The 18,004-nt window shown below is 47.9% G+C and overlaps 5 protein-coding genes across 5 annotated transcripts; 3 read left to right on the plus strand and 2 right to left on the minus strand.

The window, feature by feature from the left end:
* Positions 1 to 263: 263 nt before the first annotated feature.
* RhiXN_11207 (superoxide dismutase, Fe-Mn family) lies at positions 264 to 1,158 on the minus strand (the record flags this gene model as incomplete). The annotated part of the gene is made up of 6 exons (XM_043331022.1): positions 264 to 344; positions 396 to 472; positions 527 to 684; positions 736 to 935; positions 984 to 1,094; positions 1,144 to 1,158. The coding sequence occupies 6 exons, from the start codon at positions 1,156 to 1,158 to the stop codon at positions 264 to 266; spliced, it is 642 nt and encodes a 213-aa protein (XP_043186367.1).
* Positions 1,159 to 2,037: 879 nt separating this feature from the next.
* On the plus strand, positions 2,038 to 6,614 carry RhiXN_11208 (Vegetative incompatibility protein HET-E-1; the record flags this gene model as incomplete). The annotated part of the gene is made up of 7 exons (XM_043331023.1): positions 2,038 to 2,496; positions 2,652 to 2,782; positions 2,837 to 2,975; positions 3,022 to 3,069; positions 3,120 to 4,462; positions 4,589 to 4,640; positions 4,695 to 6,614. 7 exons carry the CDS (start codon positions 2,038 to 2,040, stop codon positions 6,612 to 6,614), a joined length of 4,092 nt encoding a protein of 1,363 aa, XP_043186368.1.
* Positions 6,615 to 7,321: 707 nt separating this feature from the next.
* On the plus strand, positions 7,322 to 10,644 carry RhiXN_11209 (histidine phosphatase family containing protein; the record flags this gene model as incomplete). The annotated part of the gene is made up of 14 exons (XM_043331024.1): positions 7,322 to 7,430; positions 7,477 to 7,610; positions 7,675 to 7,953; positions 8,094 to 8,194; positions 8,240 to 8,361; positions 8,418 to 8,553; positions 8,603 to 8,908; positions 8,983 to 9,084; positions 9,409 to 9,473; positions 9,529 to 9,738; positions 9,789 to 9,920; positions 9,970 to 10,127; positions 10,178 to 10,486; positions 10,546 to 10,644. 14 exons carry the CDS (start codon positions 7,322 to 7,324, stop codon positions 10,642 to 10,644), a joined length of 2,262 nt encoding a protein of 753 aa, XP_043186369.1.
* Positions 10,645 to 12,204: 1,560 nt separating this feature from the next.
* Positions 12,205 to 13,721, minus strand: RhiXN_11210 (uncharacterized protein; the record flags this gene model as incomplete). The annotated part of the gene is made up of 8 exons (XM_043331025.1): positions 12,205 to 12,489; positions 12,558 to 12,721; positions 12,772 to 12,798; positions 12,855 to 12,960; positions 13,033 to 13,069; positions 13,134 to 13,417; positions 13,470 to 13,627; positions 13,679 to 13,721. The coding sequence occupies 8 exons, from the start codon at positions 13,719 to 13,721 to the stop codon at positions 12,205 to 12,207; spliced, it is 1,104 nt and encodes a 367-aa protein (XP_043186370.1).
* A 2,133-nt stretch (positions 13,722 to 15,854) lies between these two features.
* RhiXN_11211 (uncharacterized protein) lies at positions 15,855 to 17,358 on the plus strand (the record flags this gene model as incomplete). Its single annotated transcript, XM_043331026.1, has 9 exons — positions 15,855 to 15,885; positions 15,941 to 16,074; positions 16,134 to 16,402; positions 16,457 to 16,490; positions 16,550 to 16,664; positions 16,715 to 16,744; positions 16,795 to 16,970; positions 17,023 to 17,297; positions 17,352 to 17,358. The coding sequence occupies 9 exons, from the start codon at positions 15,855 to 15,857 to the stop codon at positions 17,356 to 17,358; spliced, it is 1,071 nt and encodes a 356-aa protein (XP_043186371.1).
* Positions 17,359 to 18,004: the final 646 nt, after the last annotated feature.

Consider the following 18,004-nt stretch of genomic DNA (forward strand, 5'->3'; position numbering starts at 1 on the left):
ATGTGATACTGCACTAATCCAAGCAGTCATACGATTACAACGTACTTATCAACCCCTGATGGGAAGTTATTAGTGGATGCGAACATTGTGCCATAGACTTCCATACGCATACACGGCGTTCGCTGGCTCTGGCACAGGCCATGTGCGCTTAGACAGATGGTATCAAGCTTCAGACCATGCTAATGGATCTCATTTATGTGGTAACTATTGATTTATTTATTACACTATTTGCTTTACCATGCCCAATTCGTTGCACTTTGTAGCTAGAGCTTAGCAGAGGAAGCCTCCTTAAGACGCTTCTCGGCCTCGTGAAAGTTAATCACGTTCCAGATGGCGGTGAGGTACTGAGGGAAGTAATGAGACTTTATTCACTTCTTAGTTAAACTAACACTTACGTCAGGCTTGACATTCTTGTATTGGAGATAGAAGGCGTGCTCCCACATGTCGACACCGAAAAGAGGAACATAAGGAGCTAACCCATTTTGGATAAGATAATGGTGCAGGGAATATCACAGTAACCACTTACGAAGAACGGGATCTTGATTAGCGGTCGTGGTGATCTCCAGACGTTCCTTAGTGGTGTTGAAAACAAGCCAAGCCCAGCCAGAACCTTGAATTCCGAGAGCAGCGGCATTGAACTCTTTTTTGAAAGCCTCGAAGCCACCCTCTTTTTCCTTCCAGTTGCTGTGGTGCTCTGTGAGGTAGAATATTTTTTAACAAGCTGAAAAGACTCACTCGTCGATTGCCTTCGCGAGAAGAGGGGTTTCCAGCTTCCCGTCAGCGCCAAGTCCGGTCTTTCCTGCAGGAGCGAGGTTCTTCCAGAACAAAGAGTGGTTGATGTGTCCACCTCCGTTGAACTTGATTGCGGATTGGAGAGCGATCTGTTGGCGAGCAGCGCTAGGATCTTGAACGAGTTTGTTCAGGCTCTCTACTGCCTATGTTACGTATGAATTAAGGTCGGCGTAGTATGAGGTGCTACTGACTGTGTTATATCCATTGACATAGGTCTGATGGTGCTTTTTGTGATGAAGAGTCATGATCTCCTCGGAGATATACGGCTCGAGCGCATTGTATGCATAGGGGAGATCGGGTAGCTGGACGGCTATGAGATCTAATCGAATAAATGAAATGAAATTAGCGTACCGTGACATTCGACATGGTGGCGGTTAAGTTGATGGTAGGTTGATGGATGTCGAGGTTTTCGATTTCCCAGCTCTGAGCGTATCTTATATCTCTGATCAGTTATTGCATCACCTGCTGAGTGAGCCCTCGGACCTCCGATTTCTGCTGCTTCTTCGTCACGTGCACGCGACGCACGCGATGCGAGTGAACCCCGAATTCCGTCATACTGCTTAGTCTTGTCCGCACCACTTCAGCACCACTGGAGATGTCGAGGTATCAAGGCCGTTTATGGTGTTCGGGTAAATCATTATTGCTTAACGGAGCATTAAACCTCAAATCAATTGATTGTACAGTATAATTCATCGGCTCCCTGTGATATTCGGCGAATATGGCGAAATACACAACTATAGGCTCCAGGTTTTAGTTAATCTAATCGCCCGAATCATCTGCGAGTCTTGTGCTATTATTTACCGCGATGAAGGTACCCCAGGTCCCATATGCATGAGGTTACCATAGCTTTCTATACATGATTCACCTAATTTGGACATATCTAGATTATCCAGGTTCATGGGAAGAGCGCAGGTCATTCGTTTATAGAATCAAGGTACAGAATTTGAATGATTTTACTCTATAAAGATATAGGATAAAATTTTGAATGGTGCCGATCGCGTGCTTATACTAACATACTCGAGGTTCTCGAGCGATAGTATCTCATTCCTTGGGTACAGGGGTAAATTTCTATGGTGCGTGTATCGATTCTACTAAATCGAGCACATAGCCTTTTGTCCCCCAATTGATTCCTTAGAAAGGGGCATCAGAAGAACAATGAGCACCGATAGATAATGCGAACCGCGTAGTTCTATCATCGTATATATTCAAGTTTCAGGGGGTGTTGGCTTCACCCAACCACTATCGATGGCATCCCCCCAAGACACTTCGGAACACAGAAAAGGATTTCAGCCGCAACTACTAGGGCCTTTTAATATATCATCGTCTCTCTCGCGACTACCCGAGTCCAATCTTGATTCACCATCGACAACAGTGGTCGAGCCTACCGCAGGCACCGGTGCTGAAGCGCTCATGACCGACAGCCATGTAACCCCCAACTCCTCACCAAACCCCAGGCCCCTTATATCCCTTGAGTGTGGGATTTCGGCGACCAAGAAGGACTCAAGCTTCGAACTCGTCAATTCCTGGGCTAAAGAAAGAGTCACTTCACAGATTAATCAAGTATCCATCAACTCTCCTCCAGAGCCTTTCCCTGAGCCCTTTAAAGCCTCGATTATGCCGGAGCATGTATCTGCAGGAGACCGGCCTTTTAATTCAAGTATTGCTCCAGAGCAAAGTCGTAATACAACCTGGAATGCGCTCTGGGTGTCCTTGAATTTCCTAAGGAACTCATCTATAGCAAGGGAGTTCCCTCTGCTTTCCTCGGCAATCGGTTCTCTAATTTCGTGCTTTAACGAATTAGAGGCAAGTACATTCCACCTGAAACAAACGATCTAACCTCAGCCGTTGTAATGTTGTAGATGGTTACACAAAACCGCCCAGACTTTGAGAGCTTTGCTGCCGAACTGAACTCATTGATTCGATCACTGAGGCAGCAAATCGAAGAGTCGCCTTCGATGCCAATAACCAGCTCTATGGCCAGGTTAGCTATGTAAGTAGTATTGGTACAATATTTCGATATAATATATCATGAATTATAAAATAGGGATATCGAACAGCGAGCTACCGATATCAAAAAGAGGCATGGCCATAAATTCGGAAGCGACATAAAAGCAGAAAGCATAGACAAGGAAGAATTAATTAGAGACTGCCGAAAATTCAGGTCCCATTTTCAACAGCTACAGGTAGGTCGTTGACCCAATATATAACTGTATTCTCACCTATAGCTAGACTAACATGACTATGGGTATATGGGGCATCGCGAACGAGCATTCGCTGGTATGGTGATATCAATCATTTTTTTTTATCGAGTCTTGACCGCATTACAGAAAACAACGCTGAAAGATATCAATCCCTCCAGCCAGGCCAGCTATGATTCAAGCCTTTCTGCAGAGATTAGCCGAAGAGGGTGCACCGAAGGGACGCGTATAGGAGTACTCGAAGGCCTCGACCACTGGCTGTCTGACTCAACATCTTCATCTATCTACTGGATGAATGGCATGGCTGGGACAGGAAAGACCACCATTGCATCTACCTTTTGCGAACGGGTTGACCGCCGCAAGCTCCTCGTCGGCAGTTTCTTTTGTACTCGCAGCCTTGCCGAATGCAAGAGTGTGGCTCGAATCATCCCAACCATCGCGTATCAACTGGCCCACTTTTCAACTCCTTTTCAATCTGCACTATACAAAATACTCGGAGATAATCCAGGAGCTGCATCGAAGAACGTGAAAACGCAGTTCGAAAAGCTATTGCATGAGCCACTACAACAAACGAGAGACTCAATGCCGGATAACCTGGTTGTGGTCATCGATGCGCTGGATGAATGTGAAGATCGAAACGGGGTTGAGCTAATACTTGATACCTTATTTTGCTATGCAGGCCAAGTGCCACTTAAATTCTTGGTCACGAGTCGACCCGAACAGGACATTTATGACAAGATGTCAGCAAACGCCCATTGTAGGGATATCCTTCATTTGCACGAGATCGAGAAGTCTCTGGTACGGACGGACATCGAGCTATACCTAGCGGAAGAACTAGCCCGCTTATCTCCTAGCCGCTCAGAAATTGAACAGCTCGCACAGCGCTCTGGAACCTTGTTCATCTATGCGGCTACTCTAGTCAGGTATATATCTGGCAAGCGCTCGAGGGATGCACGCAGACGATTGCTATCAGTACTCGATATTACGTCCGAACCTCTAAAGAAGCAAACTCACCAGATCGACGCGTTATATACCGCCGTTTTGAACTCAGCCCTGAGTGAAGATGGTCTAGAAGACAAACTTGAAGATATTCGATTGGTACTATGGACCGTTCTGCTCGCTCAGGAACCAATTGGTTTGGAGACTATCGCAAATCTAGCAGGAATCGGCAGCAGAAGGCGTGTTGCACAAGCCCTGCCGTCACTACGATCCGTACTTCACCAGTCGGAGAGAACCGAACTCGTATCTACACTTCATGCATCATTCCCCGAATTCATGCTCGATTCCGAGCGGTCAAAGAAGCATTTTTGCAACTCTCTGGAGCACAGTCAATACTTGGCATGGAGGTGTTTTGCAATTATGAAGGAGCAGCTGCGATTCAATATATGCGGCCTGGCTTCCTCGCTTGTACCTGATGCGAAAATTGAAGACTTACAGCAGCGAATCGAATCAAACATCCCAGTCACACTTGCGTATGCGTGTCGCCATTGGTCTAGCCACCTCGTCTTAGCCTCTTTGATAGATAGGCTTCATACTCATATATATGAATTTTTATGCTATCGACTATTATATTGGATGGAGGTACTCAACTTGAGAAGGGAATTGTCGCTCGGTGTAGACGGGCTGCTAAAAGTACAAAAGTGGCTGGTGGTCAGTTTATCTACGCATGTGTTTGTTTCTCATATTAACTGTGTTGGACATTAGCACTACGTTACCGAATCTTCTTCCGAACTTATACTTTTTGTTGACGATGCACGCAGCTTTGTAACAGCATTCGCCGTGAACCCTCCATCACGGTCCACGCCTCATATATATGTCTCGTCACTACCATTCTGTCCTCGATCAAACTCAGTCTATAAACACTACTGGGAACGAACACGGGGCCTACTGGAGCTGAAAGGAAGTTTGATGGAGCGTAGAGAGGCCTCACCATTATCAATTTGGACTTATTCATCGGAGATACAATCACTTGCGATATCACCAGATGGCACTCGGGTCGCGATCGGGTGTCTTGATAGAACGGTCAGCATACTATCCGCCTATGATGGGACAATTTTTGTCGGACCTTTAGAGGGTCATGCCAACGTTATCACATCAGTCGCGTTCTCGCCTGATGGAGGACTTGTTGCCTCGGCGTCCCTGGGTACCTTCCGAGTTTGGAACGCATACAATGGTACTCTTATCGCCGGCCCATTTGTGGGACATATGCGCCATGTCAACTCGGTTTCTTTCTCCCCAGATGGCAGAAGAGTAGTTACTGGTGGTCATGACTGTACCATCCGAGTATGGGACATATACAAAAAAAGCATTGCACTTGGCCCATTGACGGGAGAAGATAGCCGCGAAGGTTATATGCTCTGTGTCACGTTCTCGCCCGACGGCACTCTCTTTGCCTCAGCTTCCGCCGATGGGATTATTCAACTATGGAATTCGGATAACGGTCGTCTTGCCGCACCCCCGTTCAAAGGCCATACTGGCCGGGTTGAGTGTCTAGTCTTTACTCCGGATGGGACTCGGCTCGTTAGTAGTTCCAACGATAATACTATCCGAGTCTGGAACATTGCAGAAGAATCGATCGTCAATATCTCCTTTGAGTTTTGTGAGACTGGTGTTAACACGCTAGCCATATCGCCTGACGGAACACGTATTGTTGTTGGATCTAATGACCGCGCTATTCGAGTCTGGAATGTTGATAGTGGAAAACTCGTAGCAGGTCCATTCTTCGGGCATTCTGATATTATCAAGTCAGTGGCTTACTCACTCGACGGCACTCAAGTTTTCTCAGGCTCCTCAGACAAGACCATTCATGTATGGAACGTACGGGATGGCAGGCTTCCTCCCCCTCTCCTCCCACCACAGAGCGCTGTGGTAGCCATAAGATCCATGACGTTCTGTCCCGATAACACACATGTACTTTCCAGCGATGTACGCGGCGTCATTAGAATATGGAACGTATTCGATGGCTCGTTTGTCACGTCTCCATCCGAGGGGCACTTCTTTCCTACACCATTATCCCTCCTATCCTCAGACGGCGCTCATATTGCCAGTACGTGTAAAGGTGGAAAGATACAAGTTACGAACACATCGGATGGATCTCTGGCTGCAGGCCCATTTGGAGTCGAGCGCGCTTCACTTTCAGCTTTCTGGTTTTCTCATAGTAACCAGGCCATTATAATGGGATGTGGGGATGGAACAATCAAAGTTTACGATATGCGGAGCGGAAGGTCTGAGATAGGCTCTTTCAAAGGCCACTCGAGAGGCGTTAGTTCGCTCACAGAATCCTTTGATTGCTCCCGGCTTGTTTCCTACTCCGATTACGAGAACATATTTCGAGTATGGAACATCGGTACTCCTGCGCTCAGTCTTGAACCTCTTACAGATACGGCAATTAACACTACGTCTCCAGACAGCTATGCTTTGGTCTATGATGGATGGAATATCAATAAAGATGGATGGATGGTAAACAGGAACCAAGATCTTTTGTTCTGGCTGCCGCCTGATGTTGCTTCTGCATGGTGCTCGCCTTATGCAGAACTCGTCGTTACACAGTCTGGGATACTCCAAGTTCCAAAACAGAAGCCAATTGTTGGATATCAATGGGAAAGATGCTACATTTCTAAATGAACGCTTGATGTATTGACTACACATGAGTTTGATTTTAATAGTATTCTCGCCGCTATTGTGTTCCTTTCTGCTTAGCTCGTGTACACTATACCGTGAATATTCGAAAAGTGAACTATCCATCTTCTCGCCATGAAGAAAGCCAAAAGTTTAGATTTTATAGACACAAAAAGCTACGCGTTATATCAGTGTAGACTCAATGCAGAATTTTGGAAAAATCCGACATCATTTCCATGAATTCGTATTTCTATCCCAGCTCTGTCTGTTGTCTAGCGGCGGATTGTGTATTTTCGATACTCTTAACGTGCACTATGTCTATAGACTTGTTGTCATCTACTCTATTAATTTGCCCCTGTACTCTTTTGATTGGAGGAGTTTATTAGTCTCCCCAAGGTAGACTGTTACACGGGCCAAGGGGGCTCTCAAGACTTCTATAACAAATAGAATTTATGTATGCTTATGCGAATTAATAATCACATGACTATCAGGCCATGGAACCAATAGACCCACGTGGATACAGCCGAACATCCACAAACGTGCATAAAATCCTCATGTGAAGAGCATTCTTTCTTGGAAGTTCATCTGTGAGAAGTAGTCGACTAGTAACATGCGTTTGCCGGCTGAATAAACCGGAAGGCGCGAAGAACAAAAGCTTGAAGTATGCTGGGAAATTCACAGCACTCTTCCGCTTGATCGGTCTTTAGTTGGGTATGTTGCCTTCAAAGGTGGTGTTAAGTCTGCTACTAGGGGCCCGCTCTATTGGTGCTACACCTTTTAACCCTCTCCAATGGCTGGGAGCGAATGGACAATGGTATCCAGGTAAGCGTGCAACCAAACTTGTTGCTGATTTGTCCGACGTTCACAGGCCCGGATATTTCGGATGTTTCTCAGGAGCCCCCAGAGGGTTGCATAGTGGACCAAGTTGCTATTGTTTCTCGCCATGGGTCTCGCTACCCTGACCCAGGAGCTTACAATGAATGGCTCGCGCTCGAAGCCAAGGTAATCACATATATTATTGGAATATACTCATAATTAACTCCTAATCATGAATCTGGGAACTCAGGTTAAAAACGGATCATTTTCTGGGCCACTTGAGTTCTTAAATGATTGGCACCCCGTCTTGACCCACCCGCCCGACCAAATTGCACAACTCAGTGTTACAGGCTACCTAGAAACTTATGCTCTGGGTACCCAAACGCGTCTACGATATCCTCACCTTTACGCAGATAATACTCCATTCGTTGTCTGGGCCAATAATGCTCAGCGTACGACCGATTCGGCACGCCTGTTTGCCCGGGGATTTGGCGGCCCAAACGCGACGACACTTGGCACGGTGTATGTGGTAAACCCAAAGGGTGCACAAGCAGGAGGTAACTCCCTGGCAACCAGCGATCTGTGCCCGAAGTATGTAGACACTTCAGGTGCAAATCAGGCAAGTGAGAGACTCTTCTCACCGAGTGTGATATTGACAAGGGAAATTAGACTGCTATTTGGGACAATATCTATCTTCCACCCATTTTGAAACGCCTACAGAAATACATCAAAGGTGTAAATATCACTACCTCGGACATATCCATTATGCCGTAAGTCGCACCCTCAGTTGACTGAAGTGAGCTAATGATTTGTAGGTACTTATGCGGGTTTGAGACTCAAATCACGGGAAAACTCAGCCCATTCTGTGATATTTTTATGGAATCAGAATTCAAGCAATACGAGTATCGCCAGGACTTGAGGTACTACTACGGGACTGGTATGCACCCACGAAACTGGCTGTTGACTGGGTATGTTTTAACGCCTAGCATACAGGCCCAGGAACAGACCTACCAAGTACATTAATGCTCCCGTATTTGAATGCGACAGCGACTTTGTTCCTAAATGGACCTGAGTACAATTATTCAACTGGCTTCACGCCTCCACCGATAATCGTATCCTACACTCACGAGTAGGTAATTTCGCGGAAGCCAAAGCATTGCCCGTCTAACTTGCCTCAGTAATCAGCTCAACGAAATAGCCACCGCTATTGGAGTATTCAACACTACTGGACCCCTTCCACCTAATAAAATTCAAAATAACCGTCTCTTCATTTCGTCTCGCATCAATCCAATGGCCGGACGTATTGCGTTCGAACGCATGACTTGCACCTCTAAGAAACCCGGCATTTACGTGCGTATCCGGGTGAATGATGCAGTTTATCCTATGAGTGAATGCCAGAGCGGGCCGGGAAAAACGTGCCCGCTAGCCCAATTTGGACAAGTTATCAAAGCGAAGGTGGATAAAGCGGGTGACTTTATGACCCGGTGAGCCAAAACCTCAGCCGTGATTGCGCTGTTCTGAGATAGATATGTGTAGCTGTGGTCTTTCTCCAAATCAGACCATTTCCGAAGGGCAGACCACCATCTTTTGGGACACCAAGCTACCCTGGATCACCACAGTTCAACCTTGATGATTTCCCGATCGCGCCTGCCACAATCACGTGCGTTGTTGCCACCCACCAAACGTCAATCACCAAACGTCATGACTCTTGCGTTCAAAATTTGTTTTACTGTAACCACAACCGGGAATAGATTTAGTTTCAAATACTGTGGATAGCACTTACTGACATATCACCATGGCTCATACTGAGAAGACTCCAGTTAGACGGAAAGTAGGTGACTCCACACCACTGATTACATGTGAGCTTCACACAATTCGATCGTACAACGAAGTAACTCCTGCAAAATGTATTAGCCCCGTACTTTCCTGGGATACATAGAGGTACGAGCGTCAGAAAGAGGCAGTATTATGATACGATTCAAAGACAAAACGTAGCAGACGGTACGGGTACTGACCAGAGTCCAAGGCATAACACAGCATTGATTCGTTGTGAGCCACACTACCTGTGTATTAACACCTTGAACTCTGATAAACTCTCGACCAGCGCCATATTTTGAGAATTCCAAGACTCCACGTCGACGGCGCTCCGTTAGATCCGATGGAGAGGAAACAGAGGAGGATAAGAGGGCGAATACCCAACTAAAAAGGCGACGTTTAATCCTTCGAGGGGTTACGCCTGATGAGTTCTCATTCCCTTCATCTCCAGAGGAGCTATCGCGGGCTCTTAGAGCAATCAAGCCTACTCTCATACAAGGTAACGCTCGCATTTCAGAAACAGACCTCAACCAACGGAATCCTTTTCAGAGAGTGTTTGTGACGATCCTTGGAAAATTATTATCGCCACGACCCTGTTGAATAAAACCAAGGGAAAAGCAGCTGTCCCTGTCTTTTGGGAGTTGATCGAGCGTTGGCCGACGCCCACCGCACTTGCTCAAGGTTGGCATCTTTATTTATAATATTATTTACACTTACCTTGGCCCTTCAGTCGCTGCACCAAGTCTCACCAAGTTACTTCGCCCCCTTGGAACACAGTCCATAAGAACGTCTCGCCTCATGCGGTTATCAAACGCATATGTCATGCATCCACCTAACTTGCCGTCACCACCAGCACCAACAAGTAGAACTACAAAATTTTACCCTGGTGTAAGTTTATTGAATTTATCGCAATTATTCTTTAGCTAATTTAGAAGTAGACGACCAAAGAATACCGCGCAATACAACAAACATCCCCAATCGCCCATTTACCCTTCGTAGGTCCATATGCAATTGATTCGTTTCGTATTTTTAGCCCGGCATTGAGTGGCGGAGGTGCTGGCGCTCGAGTCGAGGAACAGCTTGGGCGTATAGCCTGCCTAGCTGAACTAGGGCAAAGCTCTCGTAGTGAGGACGATTTTGACGAGACGCCGGATTGGTATAATCCTAGTTCTCTCTGCTCTCCAGACGATGAGGGTGAGGAATGGCGTAATGTGTGGCCTGAAGATAAACAACTAAGGCGATATTTAGTGAGTTTATGAATTGAGAATCTACGTTACTTGATTAACCCGTGCTGGATTTTACTTAGGTATGGCGCTGGGCTATTGATGGAGTGGAGTACAACCCAGAAGCTCGTATTCGTCGTCCAGCAGATTGGTCACACCTCAACAGGCTTATTCGAGGGTAGCCCTTTCTCCTTCCTGTTATCCACTCTGATTTGCCTATTCTCGAAGTAATATGATACTCAATTATACTGTATACATAGCCTTTCTTCAATTTTAGTCCATGTTTGTGTAACATACAGCTATGGGCTGAACACTTTGCGATTTCAATGGCTTGGGGTGTTGTGCACCTGTTGCATTAGGGAATGTGCATCATAGATGAATAGTAAGTGAAAGACTCCTACACTATACCATGTGTTCCACGTTTGAGACAATGGTTCAGACCGGTGCCTTGGTCAACCGGAAAATACGTCTTTTAACAGCTCGTACCTCGTCTCATCCGACCCTTCCGTCGATTTCTAATATTACAGGCAGCTTGGGACGCTTACTTGACCTAGCAACGGCGCTGTCTTGGGCCTCCGGTGGGTTGAAGCGAACCGAACTTGACTATAGTTATTGCATTGTGGGGGGACTTGATGTAATTAATTGGGGTCAAGGATTCAACAACTACTTTCGCCCATGGTACTCATTCCGTTTTAATCAAACATTGCATCCGCCACTCCAGGTAGCACGAAACAGCCGCCATCACTAGCGGACAAGACGATACAGAGGTTTGAGGACCGCAAGAACGCGTCGGTAGCTATGGACGACAGTGGAGAAACCCAGAATACAACCCTGGGCTTTATATCTGGGCGCTGGCACAGTCCCTACTACAACAGACCACTATGTTACGACCCATACCAATACGCCACACAACAAAACAACTTTTTACTTGGCCTTTGCAACTCGATGCACTCGCAAACCACAACAATCAAGGTGAGCAGCAGGATGATCATGTAGAAGTACTCTGATATGCGATTAGCACCCTCACTGACGGCTCGAAGTTCACAATTCTCAAGTCCTCGAGAGCGTACAGACCGCCTTGTGATCCGTAGCTAGGCAACTACCGTTCCGTGTTACTCTTTACAATCTGACACGGTGAGTCAAAATCACGAATGTCCACTGACCTACAAACGGCTTTAATCACGTCTTGTAACTCTCATAGGGCTGGCCGTCACCCCAGTCCAGACCTGTCCACGCGATACTCCCTATATCAACAGTCACTTTGCCTCCGGGGACAATCATCAGACCGCGACGTACACAAGACAAAGTGAGCAAGAAAAGCACATACGCGTTGACGGCTCGATCCTAATAAGTAGCATATATGGACTTACAGAAACAAATTTAAATGTTGTCCAGAGAGATCACTGTTTGCCTGGGCCGCATTAGTGGCGTGTGGGCTATGGAAATACAATAGTCTATCGGGCTGCACTAGCCTCAGGTCGATTCGACCATCGTACTCGATCAGTGAATGGTCCACTTCCACCGCGTTCTGCTGTGACTTTGTTCTTAGCCAGTGTCCAAGAACTATCACGCCTCCCACAAATATACAACATATCACAACTTTCAGGTTTCATTTCATTACGATTATACACCATTTCACAACCCACCCCATACTTCGCCGCATGTCTTCCTTTCAGTGCAGCGTTCAGGTTCTACAAAAGCCATACGTTAGAAATGCGACTACAGCCAACGTCGCGAAAACCTCACTGCTTCCCAAGCACCAATAGCGGATAGTTATCTTCCTTGATCCGCCCAATCAGTGACACAGATAGCTTGAGTGTCACAAACACCGTCTTATCCGCACTTGCTGGATCGCAGTCCAAGTTGACCAGCCCGTTGATCAACGGCTCGTCAAGAAAGGCGACTACGCCGGCCACGTCTCCCAAGTTGCCGCGAATCTGGCATGTATGAGTGCTACGCACGGCTGGGATAAACACCGATAGGATAGCGTTGATATACAGAGTCTCGGTATTGATCGTGCCATTGAGCTTTGGGCCGGGAGAGCGGACAGGTCAGTATATCAGTACGTATCGTTACAGCCGGAGCTTGTACGCACCTGGAACAGGTTCATGAAGCGAATCCGAACCGTCTGTTGCTTAGATGCAAACACTTCAGATTCGCTACCCGACCGCGCATATCCAGGAGTGGCTGGGATGTAGATCCTGCGGTTCTTGTTCTGTTTATCGGCTACCGCAAAGGCAGAGAAGAAACCCGACAGCACTAACAGGCGGTCGTCAGTGCATTCCGATGAAAAAGCACAGCATACCCACAAGATGACTGCTCGTCGTTTTGGGTGTCTTTGGTATACTGGCGTTGAGTATAAGGAAATGACCAGTGTCAAGTCGGAACTCACGATCAACAGCCAGTACTATGTGTTCGTTGCTTACTGTATGCTTGACAGGTGTCTCTGGAACGGCCCGAAGCGCGCTGACGACATGATTCTCCATCAGAGGAACATCCTACGGTACGCGGAAGTGCAGGTGAGTGAGTGTTTCTAACAGTCAAGCTTCTATGCGAAATCATGCAGTTACCTTGTACCATGCTTTGGTGCTCAGAACCTGAGGGTCACTGCGGCCGAAGTTAGAACTCATAAAACTACAACAATCAAGCGGAAGAATATGCCGCTACGTACGCTGGAAACAAAGGCAAGCCAGGGTGGTGCAGGTTATCGTATCCTGGCGTAGTCAGGTCGAAACCCAAGCCGATCGAGTTAGGGTGATCCGGAACTTGTCCTTGCGGTAAGATGTAGACCTTTCCGGTGATCGGAGCGCAGTCGGCAGGTACACTGAACTCTAGCTTGTTCATGAGCACCCGAGTGAAGCTATCGACGATCAGCAGACGACCGAAGAAGGGTACATGAAAGTGAATGGAAGTCTTGATGACTTTGTTGTTCTCGTAGTCATATGTTCCGAACACCTGCCAACTCGAATCAATCCAAGGCACGTAGCCGAGGAAAGCCAGCACATACCTCAAAGAGTCCGCTGCCGCATAGATAGGTGTGCACTGAAGCGTCCTGCGAGCGCTGCTGAGGCACCACCATGCCGGCTGGGACTTTAGTACCGTCCGGAGCTTTATCACCGACTGGGTGGGGTGGATACATATAATCCTGCACCCACTTCTTTGTGGCTGTCAACTAGGCGTAAGTAGCAAGCTTATGTACAGCAACGACGAGCGTACCAGTGCCGAATGGGTTGGAGGTGAGAGCCTGAGCCAAATGCATGTTTATGTGATAACAAGACTGAGCTGTGGAGGTGAGGGAGAGATTGCTCAGGTAGTGAGGTTATATATACGCTAGATAGGCATGGCTTTCACGCGGACATCTCTCCTGTGGAATCAGCAAACGAGAATAACTTCCTCTTCGAGGCGTTGCAGTCGCGATGATGTCTCGCACATAGGGGACCGGCTACGCAGGACACTGGTGCATGGCTCCAGGTCCAACTTTGCTACCCGAAGTCTCGCGGCTTTCCGGCTCACACACTCATCGCCCAAGTTATGTTACGTACCGAAATGTAGCCATATCGAGCTAAAGCGTTTGAGGTGGGATACCAAAGGTACGGAGAAACAACGCAATTCGCTTGAGCTGTTGAGACCTGAGATCATACGAGCAATCGCTTTGCTCCATCGAATCGGAAGTTGATCCGACCACACTCTTATCTTTCCTACCCCCGAATCCAAAACAAAGGGGGCACATGACCTAAACCATTCGGGTACACCTCCTCGAAATCCACCTTCAGCAAACATCACGCGAAGCCTGGAGGTCAGCGACCCGTCGTACGGATAAGCATCAGAGCATGTCGAAGACATTTTGATGCCATCATCCATCTTACTTGATATATCTTGCTCTCACATGCGGAGCCACATACCCGCCAACCGGACTCTCATGGGCCGATGCCCAGGTCGACCGGCACACCTACCGAGTTGTCAGCGCTAATCATCCGGTAAGAGAACGCCTTGATATCAGATCTTGATTACCGGTACCGAGCTATTCTCTATGCATCATCATCAGCTCCACAAGCTCTAACCGCAGACGATCAGATCTGACCCACCGCAGCAGAGAGACCCAGGTGATACTGCTAACGTTATCCCAATAAGCTTGACGACTTCCGGTGCGTGCGTGCGCTACTTCGGCTGATAGTTATATCAAAGCCATACTACGATGATCGTGAAGGGACGAAAGACTTAGTAGGCGTGGTAGCAAGGCCGCTCATGGAAGGAGTAACAAAAGGGAGAGCTACATATACATATTCTACTCTGTGACCCCAGCTTTCGTAGCAGCCAGAGTCAGTCGTTCGCATACCATGGTTTTGTTGACCAAGTAGCTTGAGATAGGCTTGTGCTCTATGCCATGGCCAGGGCACACTAGGCTGGTGAACGGATAAGCCCATCACATGTGTTGAAGCCTCGCCTGAGTATATGCACCGATGCTTTCAAGACGGCAACCTTGCGGGCCGAGTGTATCGCGTTTTTACTATTTGACAATCAATGAAACTAACGCATTCATACCCACAGCCTGTGAGTTCACGTCCCAGATTAGGACTTCCAAGTGACTTAGCAGTCCCGTAAGCTATGCCTGAGCCTGAGCGTAAACATGAGCACAAACATGAGCGCAAACATGAGAACATAGTCTCCTATCACGAGTTAACGCTGGTATGATCTCGCGGTGCACACTCACCGGTGGGCGGCCAGGCCAGCTCCTTTATGCTGCAACAGTCTAGTCGCTGGGGTCACCCGACTCCACACGAGCAGCCCGATGACTCTATGCCTAAATCATATTCGTGCGTTACCGCATTTATGCGCTTCCACCCGGAACTCATTGAAGTGCTGAGAATTTGCTGCGCATATTACTGTACGCGAGAGGGAAGCACCGCAGTCTGTGATTGCTTGCGCAAACTAAGAAACAAACCCTGGTCGCCGTGCCGAACAATCATCATACACCACCAATCTAAGCCCTTTCTGGAGGCTCTCTACAAACCTAGACCATCAAGCCGAGCTCCTGAGCCTGGTATCAGCCTTGCTATACTCGTAGAACAAAGTCCGAGACTCAAACCACTTTACCGAGTTCTCGCGGTACTCCGCCCTTTGCTGCCGGGCCAACGATCGAGCCAAAGTGCTCCATGACTCGTGATGCCTTGCACAGAACACATCGCTCATATCACATCAACCTCGATCCGGGAGCTTCCAAATCTGCAGCATACCTCTTCTACGCCATCCGGGGACACTCTATACTCCCGGCATACACTACCCTCGAGAAGCTCGAGCTCGCTGGCCGCATATAACCGCAGGCTCGCAAGTCACCTCCCACCCATCGTCTCGCTTCGTATCTTTCTTGACACTTGCAAGCACACTGCAAGCCATGGCTTCGTATCCTACCGACTTTACCACCTGTAAGCTATGGCCTTGTCCTCCAGCTCACTGTCTTACATTTCAACCTTATCATAGTCACTCAGCAATGGGTCGATAAGAACCAATGGCCTTTGAAGAACACACCCACCAACTACTCCGGCTCTGTCCTTGCTATGACTGGCGCTTCCGCCGACGGATTTACCTTCCACTCCGGCGCCGGCCATATCCAGGTACTTGTTCCGCCCCATCGCATCTACTTATCCGTTGACCATACGCCTTTCTGCTCCAGCTTAAGGGCTACTACCAGAGCGGCCAAGATCCCAAGCTCGTCAACGCTTCTATCCACCTCATGGTTCCCTCTTGGGGAGAGGTCAAGCTCATGGACAAACAGACCATCCGGCTCGTTCAGCCCACCCATGTGCCAGTCAAAGTCGGCGGGATCGACGGCAAGATCAAGATCAAGATCGCAAACGACCTCTCTACCCAGGTTGTTTTGCTCGACTACGACTTGGCCACTCCCTACGGCTCAATGAAAGACAAATGCGGTCTATTCCCCGTGTATGTAGCAGTGCCTATGTATCCATCGTAACTGCTACTGACACCGATCTACAGCGACGCTACTCAGCATTTGCAAGCTCAGCACCAGGTACGAGAACGAGGTAGAATCAGCAGTGGCAGATAAACAACTTGCGACTCATTCTGTAGGCTCTGGAGAAGCTCGACACGTTCTCCGTTTCACAGTTGCATTCCACTCCCGTGTCCCACGGCCAGCTTGTTGCGGGTGATGACGATGAGATACATTGGGAGCTCAGCGACCTCGGTAAGTCCATATATGCGCTCTGTATTCTGCTGCTATAACAGTCCGTGTAGGCGTGGATCACAACTCGGCAGAGATTGATTGTAAGTGCGCATGGGCTATCGTATGTATGCGCGCTGACGACAGCATGTAGTGCTTGTCCTGTTCATGAACGACTTTGCGGTGAACAACTCCTCCATTCTTCTTCCGAGCTATCCCCAAGCCGTGGCCGCAGCTAGACAGGACGCGAACGATGTCCATTCAATCGACGCCGCTGCGTCCAAAGACAAGCCGTTTGCAATCGAACAGTCATTCCTCGGCATTTTTGTGGTAAGATTGCGACGTCCATAAGCCTTCGACGCACATACTGAACTATATCAAGGTATCCGGTACGATCGTGCCAGAGAAGCTGGCGGTCAAGGTGTCGTTATACGTATCAGTTCCGCTTGCGGGCAGGGTCAAGATCACGTCGCTCGAGGGGTCTTTGAACTCGGCCGAAGGCGTGACAGCCAAGATCAACGTGGCGGTAGCGTCAGGGTCGGCCAAGCTGTTCACCAAAGACGAAGGCGGGAAGCATGCGCTGTACATCAACGCACAGGTGAAGGTTCAGCTGGTCGGGACAAAGACTGTGCCAGACACACGGCTGCTACTTCTTCCGTACGTGGATGAGTGCTGATCTGAGAAGGACTGTGGCTGACTACTCAGGATTAGGTTCTAAGCAGTTAGGGACATCGAGTGCTTGACATGGAAGTGAAAGGCTGAAATGGCTGAAGGGGAGAAATAAGTGAAGGGTTATGTAGTGGATGAACATATTGAATGAATATATAAATTTGAACTGGACTGTGACTCGAGCACGAGTGCGTGCGCTTGATTGGTGCATCACAGATGAACAGTAAGCAAAATATTCCCACATTACACCATGTGTTCTATGTTTGTTCACATTGTACTGTGCGGTCTCATGCTATGCTAACTTTTCTTCATGATTTTAAATCGGCACGTATGTATGCCTGATCGCCCAAAGTAGTCTTGGGGTGAACATAAGCCTTACGGAATTGAGACCTCGGTTCTAGACTTTACTTTACGACCGATGCCTCGCCAACGGAATATAATTTACAATATATGCTTATCCTATCGTTATTTGAGCATAAGAAACCTAAAAGCTAGAACTGCTATTCTACTATTGCGACGGCTCCCTTGATAGGCGGTTTCCTTGTCGGTAATAGACTGGATCATATTCTTGGGCTCTGAAAAGCTCAGACGGCGAAACGAGTACAACATAGGAAATATTCAACTTGAAAAACTCGATCATGTGCAAGACTTCCAATATAGGAAAGCTCGCTAATGTCACCCGACATTGGATAAGC

Source organism: Rhizoctonia solani, chromosome 14, assembly GCF_016906535.1.
Source record: "Rhizoctonia solani chromosome 14, complete sequence".
NCBI classification, from domain to species: Eukaryota; Fungi; Basidiomycota; class Agaricomycetes; order Cantharellales; family Ceratobasidiaceae; genus Rhizoctonia; species Rhizoctonia solani.